Below are 25630 nucleotides of genomic sequence, written 5' to 3'. Positions count from 1 at the left end.
AGAGTTTCGCCAAGAGAACGCACTGGTCATAGCAAATACCCTCTTCCAACAACACAAGAGAAGGCCCTACACATGGACATCACCAGATGGTTGACACCGAAATCAGATTGATTTTATTCTTTGCAGCCAGAGATGGAGAAGCTCTATACAGTCAGCAAAAACAAGACCGGGAGCTGACTGTGGCTCAGATCATGAACTCCTTATTGCCAAATTCAGACTGAAATTGAAGAAAGTGGAGAAAACCACTAGACCATTCAGCTATGACCTAAATCAAGTCCCTTATGACTATACAGTGGAAGTGAGAAATAGATTTAAGGGACTAGATCTAATAGACAGAGTGCCTGATGAACTACGGACAGAGGTTCACGACATTGTACAGGAGACAGGAATCAAGACCATCCCCAAGAAAAAGAAATGCAAAAACGCAAAATGACTGAGAAAGCCTTACAAATAGCTGTGAAAAGAAGAGAAGTGAAAAGCAAAGGAGAAAAGGAAGGATATACCCATTTGAATGCAGAGTTCCGAAGAATAGCAAGGAGAGATAAGAAAGCCTTCCTCAGTGATCAATGCAAAGAAATAGAGGAAAACAATAGAATGAAAAAGACTAGAGAAATTTCTAATTTCTTCAAGAAAATTAGAGCTAGCAAGGGAACATTTCATGAAAAGATGGGCTCAATAAAGGACAGAAATGGTATGAACAGAAGCAGAAAACATTAAGAAGAGGTGGCAAGAATACACAGAAAAATTGTACAAAAAAGATCTTCCTGACCCAGATAATCACGATGGGGTGATCACTCACCTAGAACCAGACATCCTGGAATGTGAAGTCAAGTGGGCCTTAGGAAGCATCACTACGAACAAAGCTAGTGGAGGTGATGGAGTTCCAGTTGAGCTATTTCAAATCCTGAAAGATGACGCAGTGAAAGTGCTGCACTCAATATGCCAGCAAATATGGAAAACTAAGCAGTGGCCACAGGACTGGAAAAGGTCAGTTTTCACTCCAATCCCTAAGAAAGGCAATGCCAAAGAATGCTCAAACTACCGCACTATTGCACTCATCTCACACGCTAGTAAAGTAATGCTCAAAATTCTCCAAGCCAGGCTTCAGCAATAGGTGAGCCATGAACTTCTAGATGTTCAAGCTGGTTTTAGAAAAGGCAGAGGAACCAGAGATCAAATTGCCAACATTCACTGGATGATCAAAAAAGCAAGAGAGCTCCAGAAAAACATATATTTCTGCTTTATTGACTATGCCAAAGCCTTTGACTGTGTGGATCACAATAAACTGTGAAAGAGGTTGGGCATCCCAGACCTCCTGACCCGCGTCTTGAGAAACCTGTATGCAGGTCAGGAAGCAACAGTTACAACTGGACATGGAACAACAGACTGGTTCTAAATAGGAAAAGGAGTACCTCAAGGATGTATATTGTCACCCCGCTTATTTAACTTCTATGCAGAGTACATCATAAGAAATGCTGGGCTCGAAGAAGCACAAGCTGGAATCAAGATTGCTGGGAGAAATATCAATAACCTCAGATACGCAGATGACACCACCCTTATAGCAGAAAGCGAAGAACTAAAGAGCCTCTTGATGAAAGTGAAAGAGGAGAGTGAAAAAGTTGGCTTAAAGCTCAACATTCGGAAAACAAAGATCATGGCATCCAGTCCCATCACTTCATGGCAGATAGATGGGAAAGCAGTGGAAACAGCGGCTGACTTTATTTTTCTGGGCTCCAAAATCACTACAGATGGTGATTGCAGCCATGAAATTAAAAGACGCTTACTCCTTGGGAGGAAAGCTATGACCAACCTAGATAGCATATTAAAAAGCAGAGACGTTACTTTGCCAACAAAAGTCCGTCTCGTCAAGGCTATGGTTTTTCCAGTGGTCATGTATGGATGTAAGAGTTGGACTATGAAGAAAGCTGCGTGCCGAAGAATTGATGCTTTTGAACTGTGGTGTTGGAGAAGACTCTCGAGAGTCCCTTGGACTGCAAGGAGGTCCAACCAGTCCATCCTAAAGGAGATCAGTCCTGGGTGTTCATTGCAAAGACTGATGTTGAAGCTACAACTCCCAATCCTTTGGCCACCTGATGTGAAGAGCTGACTCACTGTTAAAGACCCTGATGCTGGGAAAGATTGAGGAGGAGAAGGGGACGACAGAGGATGAGATGGCTGGATGGCATCATCGACTCAATTGACGTGGGTTGGGGTGGACTCTGGGAGCTGGTGATGGACAGGGAGGCCTGGCATGCTGCAGTTCATGGGGTCGCAAAGAGTCAGACACGACTGAGCGACTGAACTGAACTGAGTACCAATAATGCAAGTTAATTAACATATATTTAATTTGTCAATTTTTATCCCTTTGGGTGTCACAAGAATTGGCATTAATTCTGTTGCTGCCAATTTGCTTACTTGTTCTCACCAAGGCTGGTGAACAATTGGAACAAAGTTTACTTGTATTGGAAAAGTAACATGAAAATTCCCTATTTATTTGGAGAAAGTTCTATAGGATGCTTCACTGACAAAAGAGTGTCTCTCTTATCATTATATAAAAGCTGTTTACTCCTCAAAAAAGTACAGTCAAAGCTTCAGGAGACTCTTTTCCTATAGAGTTTAAATGCCATGAGCCTCAGGCAATTAAAACCAAAGAATTTCTACCTATGATCAGATTACCTTTCAAAAGACTACTTCTAAATCCACTTGTTCCAAAGTCCAGAATGATACTATCCAAGAGACTGCTAATGCTTTTGCTCTGGCACATGACTGTTCATATCTATACAACTTCACATATTGAAAATTTTTAAGAGTTTTAATCTCTTAGTCAGTACTCAACGAACCTAAGAGTAAGTCTCATCAGCTAGCTTAAGAAAGTGAGTTGCTTTTCTGAAGCACGTGTTAGCCAAACAAGAAATCACAGTTACTCACGTGTCATTTAAATTCAAACTAATTGTGATCTACCTAGTGCTTTATATTTATAATTTTAAGAAGCTGTAAGGTACAGGAACAAACTAAACAAACTAAACTAAGTCTGTGGTGCCCAAAAGTTTAAATTTCACTGAATACTATAAGATGCTATTTTGTTTTCCACTATCTCTATTTTCAAAAATACAAATGGTCAGCTATCGGTGCAATTAGCACATAGGCACCCAGAAGGCCCTATGAGAGGTCTTTGAAAATTAGGTTGCAAATAATTTTTCTTTTACTGCATTTGCACATACATGCTAGTCTTTTAAGTGTTATTATTTTAAAGAGATCTTTGGGTATTTGCTAAAACTCCTTTGAAATTGGAAGTAATCATGAGGCTTTTTCCACTGTGGTAAATCTTAAGCAACCACCACTTTGGGGAAACATCATACACTTTCTCACTCAACACTTTCTGAATGACACCAACTTTTGAGATATGTGATATTGAAAAGATGGATTCTAATATATGAAATTTTATGGTGCATGAAATTTTTTTAATTTAAATATCCCACTTTCTTTTCAACACTTTTAAAAAATTATTTTATTTTTTTGGTCATATCTCGGGGCTTATGAGATCTTAGTTCCCCAACCAGGGATTGAACCTGGGACCTTGGCAGTGAAAGCACGGAGACCTAACTGCTGGACCACTTTTTATTTCTTAACTCCTAAAAAGAAACTATTGTGTCAGTTAAAATAGTTATGCTTTGAAAAATTTAGGCTTTATCCTCTGTACCCACCTTAATAATACACACACTCTCAATTTAAATTTTAATGAAAATTTAACACAATGACATAAGTGTATGCTTCATACTGGTATACTTATTTTTAATATTTTTTATTTTTATTTTTAATATTTAAAAGCCATATTTACCTGATGAAAAATCCAGATTGAAAAATGACTGATCTCTTGCTTAGGGTCATCCTAACAAAAGCAGCAGATTGAATAGCAGATCTAATTAAGGAGAGCTTGGTCATAAGGACAGCTACTACAAAATGCCTTGATCAAAAGAAAAAAAAATAAAGTAGACCTTGTTATTTGAGTGAAAAAAAAAACTATTATTGCAACCAATAAGAGACTGTAGGGATTCCAAAATTTAGAAAACTTTAAAATGATAAACAGACTTAACCATACAAAAGCTAGTCAGATTTAAAAAGAAAAAAAAAAGATTTCAAAGGGCTCATTATAGTGCATGTAGCCTTCTCTGATTAAAGTTTTACTCTCTTAGAGAGCAGAAAGTATTTGAAGATAATGTCAAGAATGTTACTAAATACTATTGCTGTACACTTTCTTGGTTTCTCATCTTCTCCTAATTGTTAGTTTCCTGTTATTTGGTAAGTTATTTGGTGAGTTTTTCTTTAATTTCATTGTTTTTAACATTCTTGGTTTTATCCTTGTAATTGTGTTCAGCATAAAAATAAAACAAGTGAAGAACTTCTACATTATATAATCCCAATGTCATTCTTTATAGTTCCTAAATTAATGAGGTTCGCCCCTTCCCAAACATATTGATGTAATTAATACACATACAGCAACTGTTCAATCTCATAGTTCAGCTTGACAAATTGCCTGTATTTAATTTCATAACTGATATTGTTATATCTGATTATCTTAGAAGCTATGGCTTTATATAATTTTATAGTTTGATACTAACACATTTCCCATTATAAAATGTACTGTCATTAACTCACTCCATACTTTTAAAATTATTTATAAAGTAGATCACAAAACTTGTGAACTTCTGACAAAATTGTTCCTTTTTTATCCATCACTATATTTTAAAATTACAGAAAAGAACAAGTTTTCCTACAGTGGGCACTAAAGACTGTAACACAAAAGACATAACAAGATCATTAACTGCCAAATGCATGGTACAGACAATGAAAGCTCTAAGAATTCAGAGGTATCTTTCACTCTTATACACAGAGAGTTGAGATTTGCGGTAGGTCTTAAAGATGAGGAGGGTTTGACAGAGTTTGACAGTACTCATCTTGAGCACTCTGACTCCCAACCTCCTCCTTCGCACAGTTTCCGTTCTCCAAGACCCTGTCCTACAGGGCTCATCAGCGCTGACTCCAAAGCCTGCCTCTGTGGCTATGGCTGGCAGCCTCTACAGTAAGTCACCCTCTTGTCCCCATATTTTCATTTTTTCATTTTCATCTAGTCTCTTGCACTGCTCCCCTCCATACCGTTTTTCCAGTGCTTCCTAGTTGTTCACAAGCCACTACTATTGAGCCTGTGCTCTAGAGCCCACGTGCTGCAACTACTGAAGTCCATGCTCTGCAACAAGAGAAGCCACCACAATGAGACGCCCATGCACCACAACTACAGAGTAACTCCCCCCTCGCCACAACTAAAGGAAAGCCCATGAAGCAACAGAGACTCAGCACGGCCATAAGCTCAGCAGTAATCTGCCTGCAATGCAGAAGCTGCAGGAGATGTGGGTTTGATCCCTGGGTCTGGAAGATTCCCTGGAGAAGCAAATGCCAACCCATTCCAGTATTGTTGTCTGGAGAATCCCAGACAGAGAAGCCTAGCAGGCTATGGTCTACGGCGTCACAGAGAGTTAGACACAACTGAAAAGACTTGGCACGCACGCATGCTCACTGTGCATGGGCTTAAAGAAAGAAAATTATTTTTTAAATTATACATATTTCAGATTATAAACATCAGTTTTTAAAACCTCATATAACTATATACCAGTAACCCCAAACAAAAAGACAAGAAATGTCAAAGTAGCTTGCTCAAAGACACATACTGTTTTAACTGAGGGAAAAGTTATCAGTAAACAACGTATCTGGCTGGGATCTTCCCAAGCTTGAAACTGCGAAGATCCATGCTGTTGTTGCTGTTCTGTCAACACATCGTGTACGACTCATGGACCACAGCACATCAAGCTTCCCTGTTCTTCACTATCTCCCAGCGTTTGCTCAACCTCATGTACATGGAACAGTAATGCTACCTAACTATCTCATCCTCTGCCACCCCCTTCTCCTCCTGCCTTCAATCTTTCCCACCATCAGGGTCTTTTCCAAAGAGTGAGCTCTATATCAAGTGGCCAAAGTATTGGAGCTTCAGCATCAGTCCTTCCGATGAATATTCAGGACTGATTTCCTTTAGGATTGACTGGTTGGATCTCCTTGCAATCCAAGGGACTCTCAAGAGTCTTCTCCAGCGCCACAGTTCAAAAGCATCAATTCTTCAGTGCTCAACTTTCTTTATAGTGGAACTCTCACATCCATACATGACTACTGGAAAAACCACAGCTTTGACTAGACGGACCTTTGTTGGCAAAGTAATGTCTCTGCTTTTTAATATGCTGTCTAGGTTGGTCATGGCTTTTCTTCCAAGGAGTGTGTTTTAATTTCAAGGCTGCAGTCACCATCTGCAGTGATTTTGGAGCCAAAAAAATAGTCTCTCACTGTTTTCATTGTTTTCCCATATATTTGGGAATAGATTATATATATTATATAGATTTTATATATTTATATTAATATTATTATATTATATAACTATATTTATAATTATATTTATAATACAATTATATATTATATATATTTAAATATTATATAATAACATATTGTATAAAATATTATGTATCTTTTATATTATAAATATGTAGATTATATAGATCAAGGACTTCGCTGGTGGCTCAGACAATAAAGTGTCTGCCTACGATGTGGGAGACCTGGGTTCGATCCCTGAGTCGGGAAGATCCCCTGAAGAAGGAAATGGCAACCCACTCCAGTATTCTTGCCTGGAAAATCCCATGGACAGAGGAGTCTGGTAGGCTACAATCCATGGGGTCACAGAGAGTCGGACATGACTGACGGATTTCACTCGCTATTATATAGATTTCCCATCTATTCCTAAGCTATGAAGTGATGGGACCAGATGCCATGATCTCAGCTTTCTGAATGTTGAGTTTGAAGCCAACTTTTTCACTCTCCTCTTTCACTTTCATCAAGAGGCTCTTCAGTACTTCTTCACTTTTGGCCATAAAGGTGGTGTCATCGGCATATCTGAGGTTATTGATATTTCTCCTGGCTACCTTCATTTCAGCTTGTGCTTCATTCAGCCCAGCATTTCGCATGATGTACTCTGCACAGAAGTTAAATAAGCAGGGTGACAATATACAGCCCTGACGTACTCCTTTCTGGATTTGGAAACAGTCTGTTGTCCCATGTCCAGTTCTAACTGTTGCTTCTTGACCTGCATACAGATTTCTCAGGAGGTAGGTAAGGTTGTCCGGTATTCCCATCTCTTTCTGAATTTTCCACAGTTTGTTGTGATCCACATAGTCAAAGGCTTTGGCATAGTCAATAAAGCAGAAGTTTTTCTGGAATTCTCTTGCTTTTGCAATGATCCAACAGATATTGGCAATTTGATCTCTGGTTCCTCTGCCTTTTCTAAATCCAGCTTGAACATCTAGAAGTTCACAGTTCACGGTTCACATACTGTTGAAGCCTGGCTTGGAGAATTTTGAGCATTACTTTACTAGCCTGTGAGATGAGTACAATTGTGCAGTAGTTTGAACATTCTCTGGCATTGCCTTTCTTTGGGATTGGAATGAAAACTGACCTTTTCCAGTCCTGTGGCCACTGCTGAGTTTTCCAAATTTGCTGGCATATTGAGTGCAGCACTTTCACTGCGTCATCTTTCAGGATTTGAAATAGCTCAACTGGAATTCCATCACCTCCACTAGCTTTGTTCGTAGTGATGCTTCCTAAGGCCCACTTGACTTCACATTACAGGATGTCTGGCTCTAGGTGAGTGATCACACCATCATGATTATCTGGGTCATTAAGATCTTTTTTGTACAGTTCTTCTGTGTATTCTTGCCACCTCTTCTTCTGCTTCTGTTAGGTCCATACCATTTCTGTCCTTTATTGAGCCCATCTTTTCATGAAATGTTCCCTTGCTAGCTCTAATTTTCTTGAAGAGATCTCTAGTCTTTCCCATTCTATTGTTTTCCTCTATTTCTTTGCATTGATCGCTGAGGAAGGCTTTCTTATCTCTCCTTGCTATTCTTTGGAACTCTGCATTTAAATGGGCATATCTTTCCTTTTCTCCTTTGCTTTTAGCTTCTCTTCTTTTCTCAGCTATTTGTAAGGCCTCCTCAGACAACCATTTTGCATTTCTTTTTCTTGCAGATGGTCTTGATCATTGCCTCCTGTACAGTATCATGAACCTCCGTTCATAGTTCTTCAGGCACTCTTTCTCTCAGATCTAATCCCTTGTATCTGTTTGTCACTTCCACTGTATAATCGTAAGAGACTTGATTTAGGTCATACCTGAATGGTCTAGTGGTTTTCCCTACTTCCTTCAATTTAAGTCTGAATTCTGCAACAAGGAGTTCATGATCTGAGCCACAGTCAGCTCCAGGTCTTGTTTTTGCTGACTGTATAGAGCTTCTCCATCTTTGACTGCTAACCATACAATCAATCTGATATCAGTATTGACCACCTGGTGACGTCCATGTGTGGTCTTCTCTTGTGTTGTTGGAAGAGGGTATTTGCTATGACCAGTGCGTTCTCTTGGCAAAACTCTATTAGCCTTTGCCCTGCTTCATTTTGTACTCCAAGGCCAAATTTGCCTCTTACTCCAGGTATCTCTTGACTTCCTCCTTTTGCATTCCAGTCCCCTATAAAAAAAAGGACATCTTTTTTGGCTGTTAGTTTTAGAGTTTTGTAGGTCTTCATAGAACCATTCAACTTCAGCTTCCTCAGCATTACTGGTAGGGGCAAAGATTTGGATTACCGTGACATTGAATGGTTTGCCTTGGAAACGAACAGAGATCATTCTGTCATTTTTGAGATTGCATCCAAGTACTGCATTTCAGACTCTCTTGTTTACTATGATGGCTACTCCATTTCTTCTAAGGGATTCTTGCCCACAGTAGTAGATATAATGGTCATCTGAGTTAAATTCATCCATTCCTGTCCATTTTAGTTCACTGATTCCTAAAATGTCAATGTTCACTCTTGCCATCTCCTGTTTGACCACTTCCAATTTGCCTTGATTCATGGATCTAACATTCCAGGTTCCTATGCAATATTGCTCTTTACAGCATAGGACTTACTTCCATCACCAATCACATCCACAACTGGGTGTTGTTTTTGCTTTGGCTCCGTCTCTTCATTCTTTCTGGAGTTATTTCTCCACTGTTCTCCAGTAGCATACTGGGCACCTACCAACCTGGGGAATTCATCTTTCAGTGTCCTATCTTTTTGCCTTTTCATCCTGTTCCTGGGGTTCTCAAGGCAAGAATACTAAAGTGGTTTGCCATTCCCTTCTCTAGTGGACCACATTTTGTCAGAACTCTCCAGCATGACCCATCCATCTTGGGTGGCCCTACATGGCATAGCTCATAGTCTCACTGAGTTAGACAAGGGTGTGGTCCATGTGATCAGTTTGATTAGTTTTCTGTGATTGTGGTTTTCATTCCATCTGCCCTCTGATGGATAAGGATAAGAGGTTTATGGAAGCTTCCACCTCATACTTCTCTATAGAATAGACCTAGGTAGTGTTGCAACAAGGGAAACCAGCAACTTGGAGATAAGATGATTTTCCATGTGCCAGTCATCAACTTATTGCCTCTCATCCATCACTGCCTACTCTGCAAAAATGGAGCCAGAGCCTCTAAATGTACTTCCTTTTCTAGCTGGTCCGATGTTCAGCATTACCGATAAAGAACACTGCAGAGACAGACCAGGAGGCAGCGCCTTTCCCTTTAGGGTTTCAGGCTGCTCCTCTAGGCAAGCTCCTGCATCATGCACAGCCTCTCCACTGCCAGGCTCCAGGTTATAGCAGTCAGCAGCACCCATAAGCCAGCTGTTTTCCACCACCCCCCACCCCCCAACCCCTGAGACATCTATGAACAGCTTTCCCAAGTATCCTAAAGGAGTAGGTTTCGAGAAGGTTCCTGAAGGTGAATTTCCAACAAGTTCTACCACATTATTTCTCTGCCATTCTGTGGCTCCAATGTGAGATCTCTGCCCTAGGGTATCTATCTCTTCTTAGCACATTCTATCTCAGCCCTACAAATTATAGTGGATTCTTTTTATCCAGTTTTATCAAGGTATAATTAGCAGACAAAATGATAAGATATAGTATTTATAAAGTGTACACCATGATGACTTGATATACATATGCAGTGCATAGTTGATTCTGGTTTCTATCTGTAATTCTTCAGAGATCTCTTTATTTATTAGCCAATCCCTTGTTACTCCAATTCCCTGTTAGAATCAATAACTCTTTATACTAAATTTTCTTTGTTCAAATTACTGTATAGATTCTGTGTCCTAGTTGAACCCTGACTGATATATCAGGTAAAACTAACAAAACATCAGCACAAAATAGATGGACTCTGGCATTTCTAGAAACATGGTTAATAAAATGTAATTAATAGGGAACAATTAGAACTGGACATGGAACAACAGGCTGCTTCCAAATAGGAAAAGGAGTAGTCAAGGCTGTATATTGTCACCCTGCTTATTTAACTTATATGCAGAGTACATCATGAGAAACGCTGGGCTGGAGGAAGCACAAGCGGGAATCAAGATTTCCAGGAGAAATATCAATAACCTCAGATATGCAGATGACACCACCCTTATGGCAGAAAGTGAAAAGGAACTAAAAAGCCTCTTGATCAAAGTAAAAGAGGAGAGTGAAAAGGTTGGCTTAAAGCTCAACATTCGGAAAACAAAGATCATGGCATCTGGTCCCATCACTTCATGGGAAATAGATGGGGAAACAGTGGAAACAGTGTCAGACTTTATTTTTCTGGGCTCCAAAATCACTGCAGATAGTGACTGCAGCCATGAAATTAAAAGACGCTTACTCCTTGGGAGGAAAGTTATGACCAACCTAGATAGCATATTAAAAAGCAGAGACATTACTTTGCCAACAAAGGTCCGTCTAGTCAAGGCTATTGTTTTTCCAGTGGTCACGTATGGATGTGAAAGTTGGACTGTGAAGAAAGCTGAGCACCGGAGAAGGAAATGGCAACCCACTCCAGTGTTCTTGCCTTGAGAATCCCAGGGACGAGGGAGCCTGGTGGGCTGCCGTCTATGGGGAAAAAAAAAAAAAAAAGAAAGCTGAGCACCGAAAAACTGATGCTTTTGAACTGTGGTGTTGGAGAAGACTCTTGAGAGTCCTGTGGACTACAAGGAGATCCAACCAGTCCATCCTAAAGGAGATAAGTCCTGGGTATTCACTGGAAGGACTGATGTTGAAGCTGAAACTCCAATACTTTGGCTACCTCATGCGAAGAGCTGACTCACTGGAAAAGACCCTGGTGCTGGGAGGGATTGGGGGCAGGAGGAGAAGGGGATGACAGAGGATGAGATGGCTGGATGGCATCACCGACTCGATGGACATGAGTTTGAGTAATCTCCGGGAGTTGGTGATGGACAGGGAGGCCTGGCGCGCTGCGATTCATGGGGTCGCAAAGAGTCGGACACGACTGAGTAACTGAACTGAACTGACTCAAGGTAGCCAGAAGGTATCTTCAGGAAGAAAGTACTGGTAAACACTGATTAAAAAACAAAAGAAAGCAATGATCTAATCAATCAACTGTAATAAGTCTCTTTCAAAGATAAAATGGGACAACCTGACATACAGATCAGGTATATTCTTTTTTTCTTTTTTATTGAAGCATAGTTGATTTACAAAGTTTCAGACAAAGTGATTCAGTTATATATGTGTGTATGCGTATTCTTTTTTCAGATTCTTTTCCAATACAGATTATTAGAAGATATTGAAGATAGTTCCCTGTGCTATTGATGGATAGGTCCTTGTTGTTTATTTTAGATATAGTATGTGTCTATTGACCCCAAGTTCTTTAATTTATCCCATCCCTCCCCACCACCACCTTTCTTTCTCCTTTGGTAAACATAAGCTTGTTTTCTATGTCTATGAATCTACTTCTGGTTTGTAAATAAGTTCATTTATATACTTTACGCAAATTACCTAAATTGCCTTATCAATTGGCTTACGAACCTGAATGGAATCAGTTCTTAAATCCGTTTAACAGATAAAACAGTTTTTTGAACTTGCAGTAACAAAAAGACTCCTGCTTTCTGAGGACCTTCCACACAACCACCCAGAAACCTCCTTCTGTTTAACCTTACAAACTCTACAGCTAAAGGTTAGAGGCAAAGAAAGGTAGGCCACTGACCAGTTTATAAAGATTAACTTTAAAATTCTATTTTCTTCTTCCCCTCTCCTTCCACCAAGATTGCCCTTGCCTGTAAATATAATGGTCAAACTCTCTAAGCCAGATAAACTGATAAAAATGCAAAATAAAAAGATTCTCATTCAAGAAAGATCCCTAAAGAATCTATTCCTCATTTCGGTTCACAGAATTTGACAGTACAAATAAAAAATTAGATTCAGGGAGTTCTCTGGTGGCCAAGTGGTTAGGACTCGGTGCTCTTGCTGCCATGGGCCCAGGTTCAACCCTGGTCGGGAAACTAACATCCTGAATGCCTCACAGCTTAGCAGCCAAAAAAACTGGATTCAGACATTTAAACCATGTTTTCTACTTTTACAAGTGAAAACAGAAAATTCTTCCTAAGATCAACAGGTTCTATCTATCACTTTTCTTGAAGGGCCACACTGTTGTCTTCTAAGAGAAAAGAACAATGTAATTTTAAAAAGGGACTTTATGAAGTCTATAGTGTAGTGATTCAGCAGGATATAGGACACTTTCCCCATCTTCACGCATCTGCCTCCAAAAACATTTCCAAACTGGGATGTAACTATCCCAAAGTCTGTTCCAACGCTTCCTGCTGTTCCTAAGTCCCATGGGCAGGGCTCCAAAACTTAGACACTGCTGGTATATTAACTGTCTCCAACTTTTCACAAATGCTATCGCTTCCATGACTTGCTCTGCCTCCCTCCACTCCTATATGTTCTTATTTGCTTTTTCTGGTTCACAGTGGGTTTCTTTTTTTCAGGGAATATTGAGGTTAAAATGCTTGTGAGTCTTTGTTATCAATTTCCCCTCTTCATCTAATAATAGTTAGGACTTTCTTTTTATGCCTCTTTTCAACTAAAAAAATACTGAGCCGTATTTCCCTACTGACAATTATGTGGGTAGGTGGCTATAATTCTTTTCCTGCTTTTGCTTTTTCTCTCTTTGGCCCTTGAGAGTCTCTACTCTTTTTTTTTTCTATTATTTTTATACTACTACTGGTAGAGTGGATAGCTTCAATTTGTGGATTTCCCTTATTAGATGCAGGCTTAAAATAATAATGAAGAAAAAGAACTAGAACGCTAAACAGTTCTAAACAGATGATCAGATATTCTCCATTCAACACACAAATATATATTGATTTGTGCAAATCAGACAATTCTTTCCTCTTCTTTATGGACTACAAGGGACCATACCACCAACAGAAGATTAGAAAGGTTAATATCTGCAGAGCATAAAGTAATTTGTATGGCATTTATCACAAGGTAATATTTTTGTCTTAAAAATACCAAAAACTATTATTCATTCACTACTGACCACCTTGTTATTGTTGTTCAGTCAGTAAGTTGTGTCCGATTCTGTGAACCCATGGACTGCAGGACACCAGGCCTCCCTGTCCCTCACTATCTCCTGTAGTTTGCTCAAGTTTATGTCCACTGAGTTGGTGATGCTATCCAACCATCTCATCCTCTGCCGCCCTCCTTTCCTTTTGCCTTCAATCTTTCAAAACCATCAGGGTCTTTTCCAATGAGTCAGCTGTTTGCACCAAGCGGCCAAAGTATTGGCCAGTAAACTGTAGACCACCTACACAAACCTAATTGTTGGGAATACATAATAAAAATATACATGACCTGCCCTCAAAAAGCCCTTAGAAAACTCAACTTCTCTATGAACTATTTCAGGTTCAGATAACAGTCTGTGAATATCGACTGATTATGTAACTAATACTATTGCCCCAAATTTAAATTCAAATAGCAATATCCTTTAAAGAAATTCAAACTATTTCTGCTGTCGAATGGTATTTTGTCTTCAGATTTTCATCACAATTCAAGATTTTAAAGCAGGCTAAAGGACAATCTAATCAAACTCATCAATTTCCTCTATGGTTTAGGCGCGGGGCGGGGCGGGGGGGGGGGGGCGGTAATACCCAATCATTTATAGGCAGCTCCAAGAGGGGAAAATTCTTCCCTATAAAATATGAAATAATATACAACCACTCCCATCTCTGCTAAGTAAGGAGTCCAGGTCCTACCCACAAACCCAGCTCTCCGGGATGTGGATTCTCCTATCTGGTACAAATAGCACCAACAGATACCAACCAAAGGTTTTACTCATTTACACTGGGGCAATGTATACAACACAGGCCTGGTGGGCTAAAGCCCATGGGGTTGCAAAAAAGTCAAACTCCCATATGTAAAATAGATAGCCAACAGGAATTTGCTGTGTGGCTCAGGAAACTCAAACAAGGACTCTATATCAACCTAGAGGGGTGGGATGGGGAGGGAGGTGGGAGGGAGGTTCAGAAGGGATATATGTATACCTATGGCTGATTCATGTTGAGGTTTGACAGAAAACAACAAAATTCTGTAAAGCAATTATCCTTCAATAAAAAAATTAATTTTTTTAAAAAAAGAGTCAGACGACTTAGAGACTCAACAAACACCACTATAAATAAGCTCACTCTACTGAATTAAGACTTCCCTGGAGGCTCAGATGGTAAAGCATCTGTCTACAATGCGGGAGACCCAGGTTCGATCCCTGGGTTGGGAAGATCCTCTGGAGAAGGAAATGACAACCCACTCCAGTACTCAAGAATATCCCATGGATGGAGGGGTGTGGTAGTCTACAGTCCATGGGGTCGCAAAGAGTCGAACATGTCTGAGCGACCTTTCTTTTTCTTTCACTGAATTCCAATATGCATTTTCCCCAATTAAGACAACTAAGTTCTTAAAGCTGGGGTAAAACCACCTAGAAATTCTTTCTAGGAAAAGCTAAATTTCAGTATGCCAACTTGGAAGAAAACATTCTGTAGAAATAAAGCAATGATTTCCTAAACTGATTCCTCTGATCTGTTCTTTAGTTCTACTAGAAGAACAAAAAACTATTAAGGATGAAGTGGTTATTAACTACTAGGTTCAGCACTGACAGCTTTAAAAGGATTGTCTGGTTTAATCCTGACAGTCTCTGTAGTAGACATCATTACGTCCATTTACAAATGAAGAAACTGAAGCTGAGAGAAGTTTAAAAATTGGCCCAAGTATTTTATTCTTTTTAGTGCTCCTACAATTATGATTCTTTTCCTCATGTCCTTTTCAGATAGTTCATTCTTAGTGTATAGAATCATAACTGATTTTTGCATGTTGATTTTGTATCCTGCAACTTGAACTTGTTTATAAATTCTAATAGTTTTTTCTGTCAGCATCTTAAGGATTTCCTATATATAAAATCATGCCCGCAAAGAGGGATGACTTTACTTCTTCCTTTTCTTATTTCAATCCCTCCTTGTTTCTTTTTCTTGCCTAACTGCTCTGGCTAGGACTTTTAATACTATGTTGAGCAGAAGTGGCAAGAGTGGGCAGCCTTGCCTTGTTCCTCACCACAGTGGGTACCATCTCACATCTGTCAGGATGGCTATGATTTAAAAAAAGTGTTGGTGAGGACCTGGAGAATCTGGAACCTTTGTATACGGTTGGTAGGAAAACAAAATAGGGCAGTGCATAGCTCAGTGGTAAAGAATCCACCTATCAATGCAGGAGACACCAGTTTGATCCCTGGGTGGGGAAGATCTCCTGGCAACCCCCTCCAGTATCCCTGCCTGGGAAATCCCATGGACAGAGGAGCCTGGCAAGCTAGTAGTCCATAGGGTTGCAAAAGAGTCAGACACAACGTAGAGACTGAACAACAGCAGAGAGTAGCCTAGAAGTTCACCAAAAAAATTTAAAACAGAACTACCTTAGGACCCAGCAATCTCCTTCTTTGTATTTATCCAAAAGTATGAAATCAGGATCTCTAAGAATCATTAGCAGTCTCATGTTCACTGAGGCACAATTAACAATAGCCAAGATGTGGAAGTAACCTAAATGTCCATGGACATATGAATAGATACAGGCAAAACATGGTACATACATAGAGTGGAACATTACTCGCCTTTAAAAAAGAAAATTCTGCAGTATGTGACACTATGGATGAAACTTGAGGATATTATGCTAACTGAAATAAGCCAGTTACAGAAAGACAAATGATTCCACTTATATGAGGTATCCACTTACACAAGGTGTATAAAATACTCAAAGTCACAGAAATAAAGAATAGAATGGGGCTTGCTAGCAGCTGCAAGAAGAGCAATGGGAAGTTACTATTTACTTAAAGTTTCAGTTATGCAAAATGAATAAGCTCTTGAGATTTGCTGCACAACACTACCTACAGTCGACAGCACTCACCGTACTCTTAAAATTTTACCAACAGGGTAGATCTCATGTTAAGTGTTTTCACTACTATAAAATTTTTCAAATGTTTAACTGGTCCAAGGACTCAAATCCATATCTAAACGACACTCAAATCTGTGCTCCGACTGAACCATATAAACTGCCTTGGAAGAGATTAAAAAGTACTAACAGCGTTCTCTCCCAGCGCTGTGCGACGTTGGGGAATTCGCTTAACAGCTCTGGGCTTGTTTCCTCACCATCAAGATGAGTCTCAGCGCAAAGGCACGCAGCGTTGCCACCACAAACAGGTCGGTTTGCAGCCAACCCCGCTAGTGGACCTCCCAATAGCATCAGCTGGACCAAGCAGGGTCCTGGCTGTGCCCAGCGCCGGCGCCGGACCACCGAGCCTCAGTCCCCGCAGGCGCAAAGATGATAAACGCCGCAGAAAAAAGGAACAAAGCCTGGCCCCCTGGGTCACCGTGACCCAAGAGAAAGGCGTCAGTGCGACCAGCCCACGGCCTCGTTTCCTAGGCAGCTGGACCAAGAACTGGGCTCACCTCCGGCCAGATTCCCGGGCTGGCACCTCCCCTTCACTCTGCGCCTCAGCCGCCATCTTAGTCAGCAAACTTCTTTCACCGCCCCCAACCCTGGCCCCGCCCTCATGCCTTTGGATTGGCTAAAGTGTTACCCCCTTTTTTATACGATTGGATAACTTGCCCCGCCCCCCCTCAGCTGGAATAGCTTCATGATTTTATTGGTCTATTCAAATAACTAACCGTCATTAGTGGCCCCCTGTCGTGGCGGAAAAGAAAGGGGTGAGGGGCCTAGGAGGGGGCGGTGGGAGACCCAGCCCCTTGGCCTGCGGGAGTTGTAGTTTCTTATTTTGATTAACCCTTCGGATTCCACCGACTTTTAGGTTCAAGTCAGAAATATACAGCCTACGCTCAAATTTTGTCCTGATGCGTTAAGTCTCAGAATTACAGAATTGTCGAACTTGAAAGTGACTTCAAGAGTCACTCTTTGAAATGGCAAGATTACTTTTCTGTCCTGATACAGAGGTACAGAGTGGCAGCCAAGAAGTACTAACTAAATTTGTTTCACAGCCTGCTTTCTTCGGACAGCATACCAGTGGGTCACTTCTTCATTCCACCCGCTCCCTTCTGGCGTCCCAGGGAAGCCACAGTTTGCCTCTCTGATCTGAATCATGGAGCCAAAACCTGCATAATTTTGTCCCTGGCTGAGCTTTAATCCTCAAAGAGAGAAAGAACCATAATTATGCTTTCCCTCCCTGCCTCACAGGCTTCTGGTGAGGATTTACTGAGGCAATAGATGCTAGAACATTGTAAACTTAAAGCATTAATTTCTTTCTCGGTGTTATTTTCCTCTGCTGGGTTTTTCTATGGATATATTTCTTGTTGTTCTCTCTGACAACCTTTCACCCGAGGATCACCCAGCACTCTCCTTTTCTTTCACTAAGTTCTATCCACTTACATTTCAGTTTCTCAAAAGCCTTTGCTCTATTGCTTTTCCTGGGTGGCCTGCCTTATTATTTTTCACATCTCAGTTTAAAAGTCACTGGTTCAGGGAATTTCCTGGCAGTCTAGTGGTTAGGACTCTGCATATTCACTCTGGGGGGCCTGGTTTGATCTCTGGTTAGGGAACTAAGATCCCCACAAGCTATGTGGTGCAGCCAAAATAAATAAATAAATAAAAGTCACTGATTCAGATGCCTTCCATGGCCCCCACTGAATAAATCAGTTCCCCTACTAAACTTTCACATAGCACTTGAACTCTTCCTTCATAGCTTTCACCACAACTTATATAGTTTATGTGACCGTTCATTTCCTGTGAGGGTTCCCAACTAGACTTCCCGCCACACATGAGTAAAAACTACATCTATTTTGCTCCCCGTGGCATCTGGCACATCGTGGCCTTTTGGTAAACATTTTTTGGACAAATGCATAATAAGCAAACCCTCAGACTCTGTTATCCAAACCAAAAACTGAATCATGTGTTCTAATAGATTATTTCAATTAATGAATTTGTAAGATGGGTAAACGTGTCTAAATAAAATTGCATTTAGTTTTATGTTGAACAAATTGTCCTTATTGTGCAAATGCATGAAAAGAAAGGCAAAATTCAACAAACAGTGAAACTTTTCACTGAACCCCAGACAGCCTTGAAAAATCCAGGTTGTATAATTTCTGCCTATACAAAGAAGGGAATCCAAGGCTCAAATCTGCCATTTCCCTGAAGTGTGAACAAGTTTTTTAGGTTTTTTTTCTGGTCCCATGACACCCATGACATCAATTAATTGACTGAATTAAATTGATGCTTTCACACAAATGAAATGTTCAAAACTTTAAACTATTACCACTACAACTAGAAGAAGACCATACAACTGTATTTCTGGTTCATCTGTTTTGATTATTTTTTTTTACACAATGTCTGTAATATTTGGGGAACTACAGCACTATAATTTAGAATTAGGCTGTAAAGTTAGTGAGCCTAGTTTCAATTTTTGGCTCCATCACTTTGAGCTGTGTGACCCCAGACAAGTTACTTGATTTTCTGATTCTGTTTCCTTTTCTGTAACATGAGGACAATAATAATTCTCAGAAGGGTATTGTGAAGATTAAGTGAGATCATCTCTGAAGAGCTGCTTCACAGCAGAGGGCCTAGCACACACTAGGTCTAGATAAATGTTCAAGGTGAGACGGTAAGCATTAAGAATGCTAAACTCCAGGGGAATTTCCTGGTGGTCCAGTAGTTAAGATTCTACCCTTCCACTTCACGGGGCATGGGTTCAATTCCTAGTCAGGGAACTAAGATCCGGCATGCGGCATCATACGGCCAAAAAAAAAAAATAGCTAAACTCCCTTCTCAGATAGCCCTTCTATCTCCATTACTGTGTGATAAGGACCATACATTGCACTTGTAGTTACAGTTTAATCGGTTACCCTGAAAAAGGGAGGGTTCCTCCTCAAAACCAACTGTTATTCTGTGACTTCTGATTAAAAGCAAGTATCACTGCTGACTGAGTGCTGTAAAAGTAGCCCGCAGCTGACAAGCCTGCACACCCTGTTTCTGCAAGGATGTCACGGCTCCCCTGAAATCATCCTTACCCTGTTGAGTTATTGATTGTCAGTGTGATGATAAGCACAGCTGTACACCATGCATTCGTGAAAGTTCAGAAAGTCATCTTGTTTCCAACTGCTTGGCTGAACAAAAGGTCACAGAAAAGTGGCCCCAGCCCTCAAGGAGATTACAGTAAACTCAAGGAGACAAATGAACACATGAGTCACATACAACAGAACACAGTTTAGAATTATGAAGGTCTAAATATCCAAGTAGAGAACAGATTGGCAGGAATTCAGAAATGTGGAGAAAGGAAGAAGGCAAGGGATCTAAAGGATCGTTGAAGAGCAGAGGCATGGACTTGAGTTCACCGCAAATGTGATTGCAAATCCATCTACCTATCCAACAGATGTGGAGTTTGAAGGCAGAGGGGGTATTTGAATCATCTTTGTGTTTCCAGGCCCTCACCCCAAGGGAAGGGGGAGAAAAAGGAGGAGGAAATACAGGAGGGAAGTAAAAGAAGGAACAAGGTGGAAGAGAAAGAAGAGGAGGATCTACCCATGACAGCAGTTCCAACATCATCCTCTCCACTCCCACCCTCCAACAAAGCAAGTGACTTGGAATTCCCAGATGCAACTTTCTGTTTTCCACTTTTGCTCCTGCTGTTCATTCTCCTTGAATTAAAGCAGGACATTTTGATGCCTAGGTCAAAATATAAAAATACCATGTGTACAATAAGCTTTTCTGAGTCTTGCATCAATATTGAGCCTGGCTAGGGATGGGATGAGGCTGCTTATTGAACATTTGAAACAAAAAAAAAAAGGGAAAAGGCCTAAAAAATGTAATGATTAGTTCTCTTGTCAAACAGGCCAGCAACTTCACCAAAATATCATGTACTTATCTGGAATACCCATTCTCTCCCCCTTTCCTTGCCAACTAACTTGTATTTCTTATGATGAAGTCTTTGAAATCAACATTTTAATGGCTTTTTAATCACCTGTTCATATTTAGTTTTTATTTTTATATTGTTTAATAATACAAATAATACATGAAGACATATTCCTTGTTTAAAAAAATACAAATAATTCTTGTCCCTCCTTTAAGAAACCCTTATTTTTTGTTTGATGTATGTTCATTCAGATCTTTTTCTATGCAATACGTTTATTCAACAAATATTTATTGAGTGCCTACAATGTGCCGGCCACTGTTCTAGGCCTGAAAATACAGGATAACAAAACAACGTCACTCTCATGATTTCTCATTCTACTGGTAACACATACATACACAGAGAAATACAGAATTTTAAGTTTTAGATAAATGGTGAAATGCTGTACATATTGTACTTAGACTTGCATCTTAGAGATTTTTCCATGTCAGAACACCTAGACCTGCCATAATTCTTTCAACTTTTTCTTATGGTCGAGCCTCGAAGCTTGTGGGATCCTAGTTCCTGGACCAGGAATCAAACCCACACCCTCTAAAGTAAAAGCCTGGAGTCCTAACCTCTGGACCAGGGAATTCCCTGCCATTAATCTTTTGAACTGCTATGTAGTATTCCATCTTATAGACGTTCCCTGGTTTATTTAAAACCATCCCCTGCAGATGTACATTCAGATTTATGTCAATCTGGATTGCAAGCTCTGGAAACTAACTTTGGCTAACATAACAGAAACTGGATTCACTGGAATGAAACTAGGTTGAAGAGCTGCAAGAAGGAAGGGGGCTAAGGAACAGGAAACCCAGCCAAGGTCAGTCCATTTAGTGTCACTTGACTCTCAGCAGTCACCCCTCTGCTGATTTCCCACCTGTCCGTTGGTCTCCAAGTCACCCCCCTGGAGAGGCAGAGTCATCAGAAGAACATCCAATTGACTTAGCCAAGGTCATTTGCCTCTACGCTTCTTCCTGGGGGAGAGCTCTGTCTCCCAGCAAAGCTCATCCAGTGGGGGATCACTGGCAAAAACGGGGAAAAATTAAACGATAAATGTGTGTTACAAATCATTCCCAATAGTTTACTTCCTGGGGCACATGGTTACTCTGGGCTGGGGCAAAGCTTAACCCTTCAATCTCCTTCAGACACACTAAAGACTAACATCTACATATTTCACATGTTGAAAAAAAAAAAAAACTGGACAGTTTTGCTACGGAATCCTCTTCAAAATTGGCCACAGGGCCAGAAATCCAGGGAGGAACTCAGTGAGCGGAAGGAGAGGAACCAGTTCTATGCAGCTAAAAACAAACAAGTTTGGGGCTGGAACCCCAGAGTGAGAGTTCTGAGGGTCATTTTCCCCCGCCAGGACCACAAGGTCAGAGGCAAGAGGCTGGCAGAGAGGAGGACTGGAAGCTCACAGTCCTGAAGCATTACTCATTGGGAGTCACCATCTGGGGCTACAGTGTTGAATAAGTCATGGATCCTACACTCCAAAAGCTCAGACTGTAGCTGAAGGGCAAGGCGGCCAGGCTGTCTGGGCCACAGCAAAGGCAAAGACCAAAGTCTATGAAAGCCTGAAAGCACCACAAGCAGCCAGGCTTGGTGTGGTGCGGAGTTGAGGGAGGTGGCAGTGGTCCTCAGTTTTGCAGGTTGAGTTGGAAGACCTGCAAACGGAGTGAATCATTTTGAATTGGAATCTCTCTGGTGCTCTAATCAAAAACACCCCAGACCTCAGGTAAGGAGGCCCCAGGTACTGATGGTAAGTTTCAAAGGAGTAACATACATGTGATGTTCAAGAAATGGGCCGGTACATTATGATCTCTCCGTGCTGGGTGTTATCTCCACCGTCATGTGAGCCGAAGCTGGGAGGGATCCTTTTTTCCTGCCATTATAACCCATTCTTGTGCAGGTTGTTTTGGTACACAGATAAATTTTGCACATGAAGCTTCTATAGCTACTAAGAAGAAGGGTGAAGGTCAGCAAAGGCCTTATGACTTCCACACCTCTCCTGTCCTCTAGACAAGGAGCCTTCAGAGCTAACTTCCAAGTGTCCCCTAGTCAAAATCAGAAAGTAAAGGAAACTTCCTTTAGCCCCTTAAGCCTTTGCATTCATCCTCAACCACAGAATCTATCTTCTTTCAAGGATTTAGGAAGAGAGGGCTGCCTTGCTCATTCACACTTCAGCGTGAATTAAATCCAAGAGTACCTCTTCTGGAACATGTAAATTTAAAGGACCAACTTAATTGTGAAATAAAAGGCTCATCACCCAGTTAAAATAATTTACAGGATCCTGTGAATTAGAAAACCTGAAAACCTTCTCAGGATTCAATCACTATGTCTCGGGTTACCGTTTTGCAGCATTTCTAGGTTTGTTTTTATTATTGATTAGTTTTGGCTTCTCCCACTAAACTGTAAGTTCTATGGATTAAGGACTATATTTGGGTTTTGCTTATGTAACTATTTTTGAATGAATAAAGGAACACGTGAACCAAATATATCAAAGAGGTATTAAGTAAAATAGTGAGGTTACACAGGTCTTAAGGAAAAGCTACATCCTACCTATACTTGGACATAGGTCTTTGTTTCAATGCACCCAGCATCTCTTTAGGGGTTCCCTGCTCCCCTATCCTCTGTGTGTTTTGGGTGGCATGGATGCTGTCTCTGTCTAAAGGAGTGGGCAAATTACTCTGGTCGGGCAATCAAAGGACTCTCTGGATTTTACAGTCCAGACCAACCCAAGTTAATACGAAAAGTATGTAGTAAGAGCTCCACTGGGTGAGCTGAATGTGGTGGGAAGGCAGAGGGCAGGAGGAACCACTCCCTGTCGGAGGAGGTTTGTAGCTGGACCAAGCAAGATTGAGATGGATAGAGATTTGGGGGAATGGTACTCTCTGCAGAAAGAATAGGACCAAACATGGGGAGACAGGATCATGTTAGATACATATGGAAGCTGCCAAGGGTCCAGTGTGATAGGAGCAAAGGGCTTCTGTGAGGTCAAGAGAAGGTTGGAAGAGTGGACCAGGACCAGCCCTTTGAATTCTGGATACTATGTTAAGAAGCTAAGGGTTTTATTCAGGAGGTACTGTGGACCTATTCAGAGTGGGGGTGGTGGGTAACCTGAGCAAGACGGGGCATTAGGAAGTTGATCTGCCAGAAGAGTGGATTAAGGGGAAAGAGGGGGAAGAAAAGGGAAAGAGGGTAGGGCCCAGAAGCAACTTGCAGGAACCCAGGCAAGGAAACATGAAGGGTATGGCCGGTGGGACCAGAAATAGGACATGACAATTGGCAGAGGCCCTGAGGGCAAGAAACAGGCCCTAGGGAGTAAGAACCAGGCAGTGTTAGAAGAACAGATTACAGAACCTGGGTAATGGTTTGAGAAGGGCACCTTTTGGCATCAACCAAAACCAAGTTTGAATCCTGGCTCTGGCATTGCCAGTTTCTGTTATCTTGCACAAGTTTTTCTTAACTCTGGGCCTTGGTTTTCTTGTCCATGAAAGAGAATAATACTAAATGAAGAAGTTGTTGGAAGACTAAAGAAAAGAATCTCTTTAAGGTGCTCTTGAGACTTCCCTGGTGGCCCAGTGGCTAAGACTCTGAGCTCCCAATGCAGGGCACCCAGAGTCGATCCCTGGTCAGCAAACTTGATCCCACATGCTGTAGCCACAAGTAAGACCCAGCTCAACCAAATAAATAAATAAATATTTTTTAAAATAAAAATTAAAAATTAAAATGTTTAGTTAATGGGTACAAAGTTTCTTTTTAGGATGCAGCAAATATTCTAAAATTAGGTTTTGGTGCTGGTTGCACAACTGTTAAAAATACTAAAAACCACTGAATTGTACATTTTAAATGTGCGAATTTTGATATCTAAATAAAACTGATAAAAATATAATCAATATGTGGTAGTTACTATTACCTTTCTCAGTTCCTGATCTGAGTACATCTCATAGGCCTTGCCTGACTGGCATTGCCCTCCAAACCACCTGTGCAGATTTTATTTAAATTTTATTTATTTATATTTGGCTGTGCTGGGTCTTCATTGCTGGGCAGGCTTTTCTCTAGTTGTGGTGAGCCGGGGCTACTCTTTGTTGCAGTGCACGGGCTTCTCTCTGCAGTGGCTTCTCTTGTTGTGGAGCACGGGCTGCAGGGCACGTGGGCTCCGGCAGTTGCTGTATGCAGGCTCTAGAGCACAGACTTAGCAGTTGTGGTGCACGGACTTAGTTGCTCCACCACATGTGGAATCCTCCCAGACCAGGAATTGAACCCTTCATTGGCAGGCAGTTTCTTTACCACTGGACCAGCAGAGAAGTCCTACGGTCTTTTTTTGAAATACTGAACTACGCTACCCGGTGTCTCCTGATTTTCAATGTTGTTGACACCCAGGCAGCCAGACACACACACAAAGCCTCTGCAGGTCTGAGACTGCCTTCCTCTGACACCTGCAGCCAGTCATTCTGTGAGTTCGAGCATCTACTTTTTCTATTCTCACTGCCATGGTTTGGCAAGGGCAGTACTGCCCTTTCTGCAGTCCCAGAAACAGGCGCACTAACCGCATCAGCCTATGTAGGATCACCCTAACAGTCCCTGTAGAGATGTGTTCCTACATGGCCACTTTTTACCTATGATCAAAATACAATGATGGCTCCTTGTCTTTTCATCTCTTCATTCTTTATATTTTTTTAATATTTTTAAAAATGTATTTAGATTGCACAACTCATGGCATGTAGGATCTTAGCTCCCTGATGAGGGATCAAACCCATGCACCCTGCATTGGAAGTACAGAGTCTTAACCACTGGACTGCCAGAGAAGTGCCCCCTCCCAACTTTTTTTTTTAACTGTCCCCTCACAGCAGCCCTATTCTTAGGACAGCCCTCCTAAACTACTGAGAAGGAGATTGCTGTGTATCCTGACAGACTCCCCTGTTAAAACTGAGCACAGGGAAGTTAAGAAAGCATAGACCAGGACCACATCTCTTCATTCTTTATTCCTATTCTGATGGTAGATCTGACTGGGCCTAGCATAACCCAAAATCCATCAGAGACACTCATAGTCCTTCCGTTTTTTCCACTGAGTCTCAGAACTACCCCCAGGAATCTTCAGTAAATTTCTCCATAGCTTACACATTCTAAACCATTCCTCGAAACTATTTGCACTAGTTTCCTAGAGCTGTTGTGATAAATTATCACAAACTTGGTGACTTAAGACAACAGAAACTTGTTTTCTCACAGGTTTGGAGGCCAAAAGTCTGATATAA

The 25630-nt window shown here is 41.0% G+C and overlaps 1 protein-coding gene and 1 non-coding gene across 4 annotated transcripts in view; both read right to left on the bottom strand.

The window, feature by feature from the left end:
* The window catches only part of ARHGAP19 (Rho GTPase activating protein 19), a 60870-nt gene extending 43864 nt beyond the window's left edge, over positions 1-17006 (bottom strand). Inside the window, exon 1 of one of the 3 annotated variants that reach the window (XM_043475989.1) lies at positions 16927-17006. In XM_043475989.1, the coding sequence (XP_043331924.1) occupies positions 16927-16982 (56 nt within the window). In that variant the 5' untranslated portion in view covers positions 16983-17006. Of the gene's footprint in view, positions 1-16559; positions 16877-16926 lie in introns of those variants that run through there. The other 2 variants (XM_043475987.1, XM_043475988.1) reach the window with 2 other exon arrangements.
* Positions 17007-25210: 8204 nt separating this feature from the next.
* On the bottom strand, positions 25211-25343 carry LOC122446933. The gene has a single exon (XR_006271075.1).
* Positions 25344-25630: the final 287 nt, after the last annotated feature.

This window comes from Cervus canadensis, chromosome 8 (assembly GCF_019320065.1).
Source record: "Cervus canadensis isolate Bull #8, Minnesota chromosome 8, ASM1932006v1, whole genome shotgun sequence".
Lineage (NCBI taxonomy): Eukaryota > Metazoa > Chordata > Mammalia > Artiodactyla > Cervidae > Cervus > Cervus canadensis.
The sequence above is the reverse complement of the archived record's forward strand: the minus strand, read 5'-3'. Positions and strand labels throughout refer to the sequence as shown.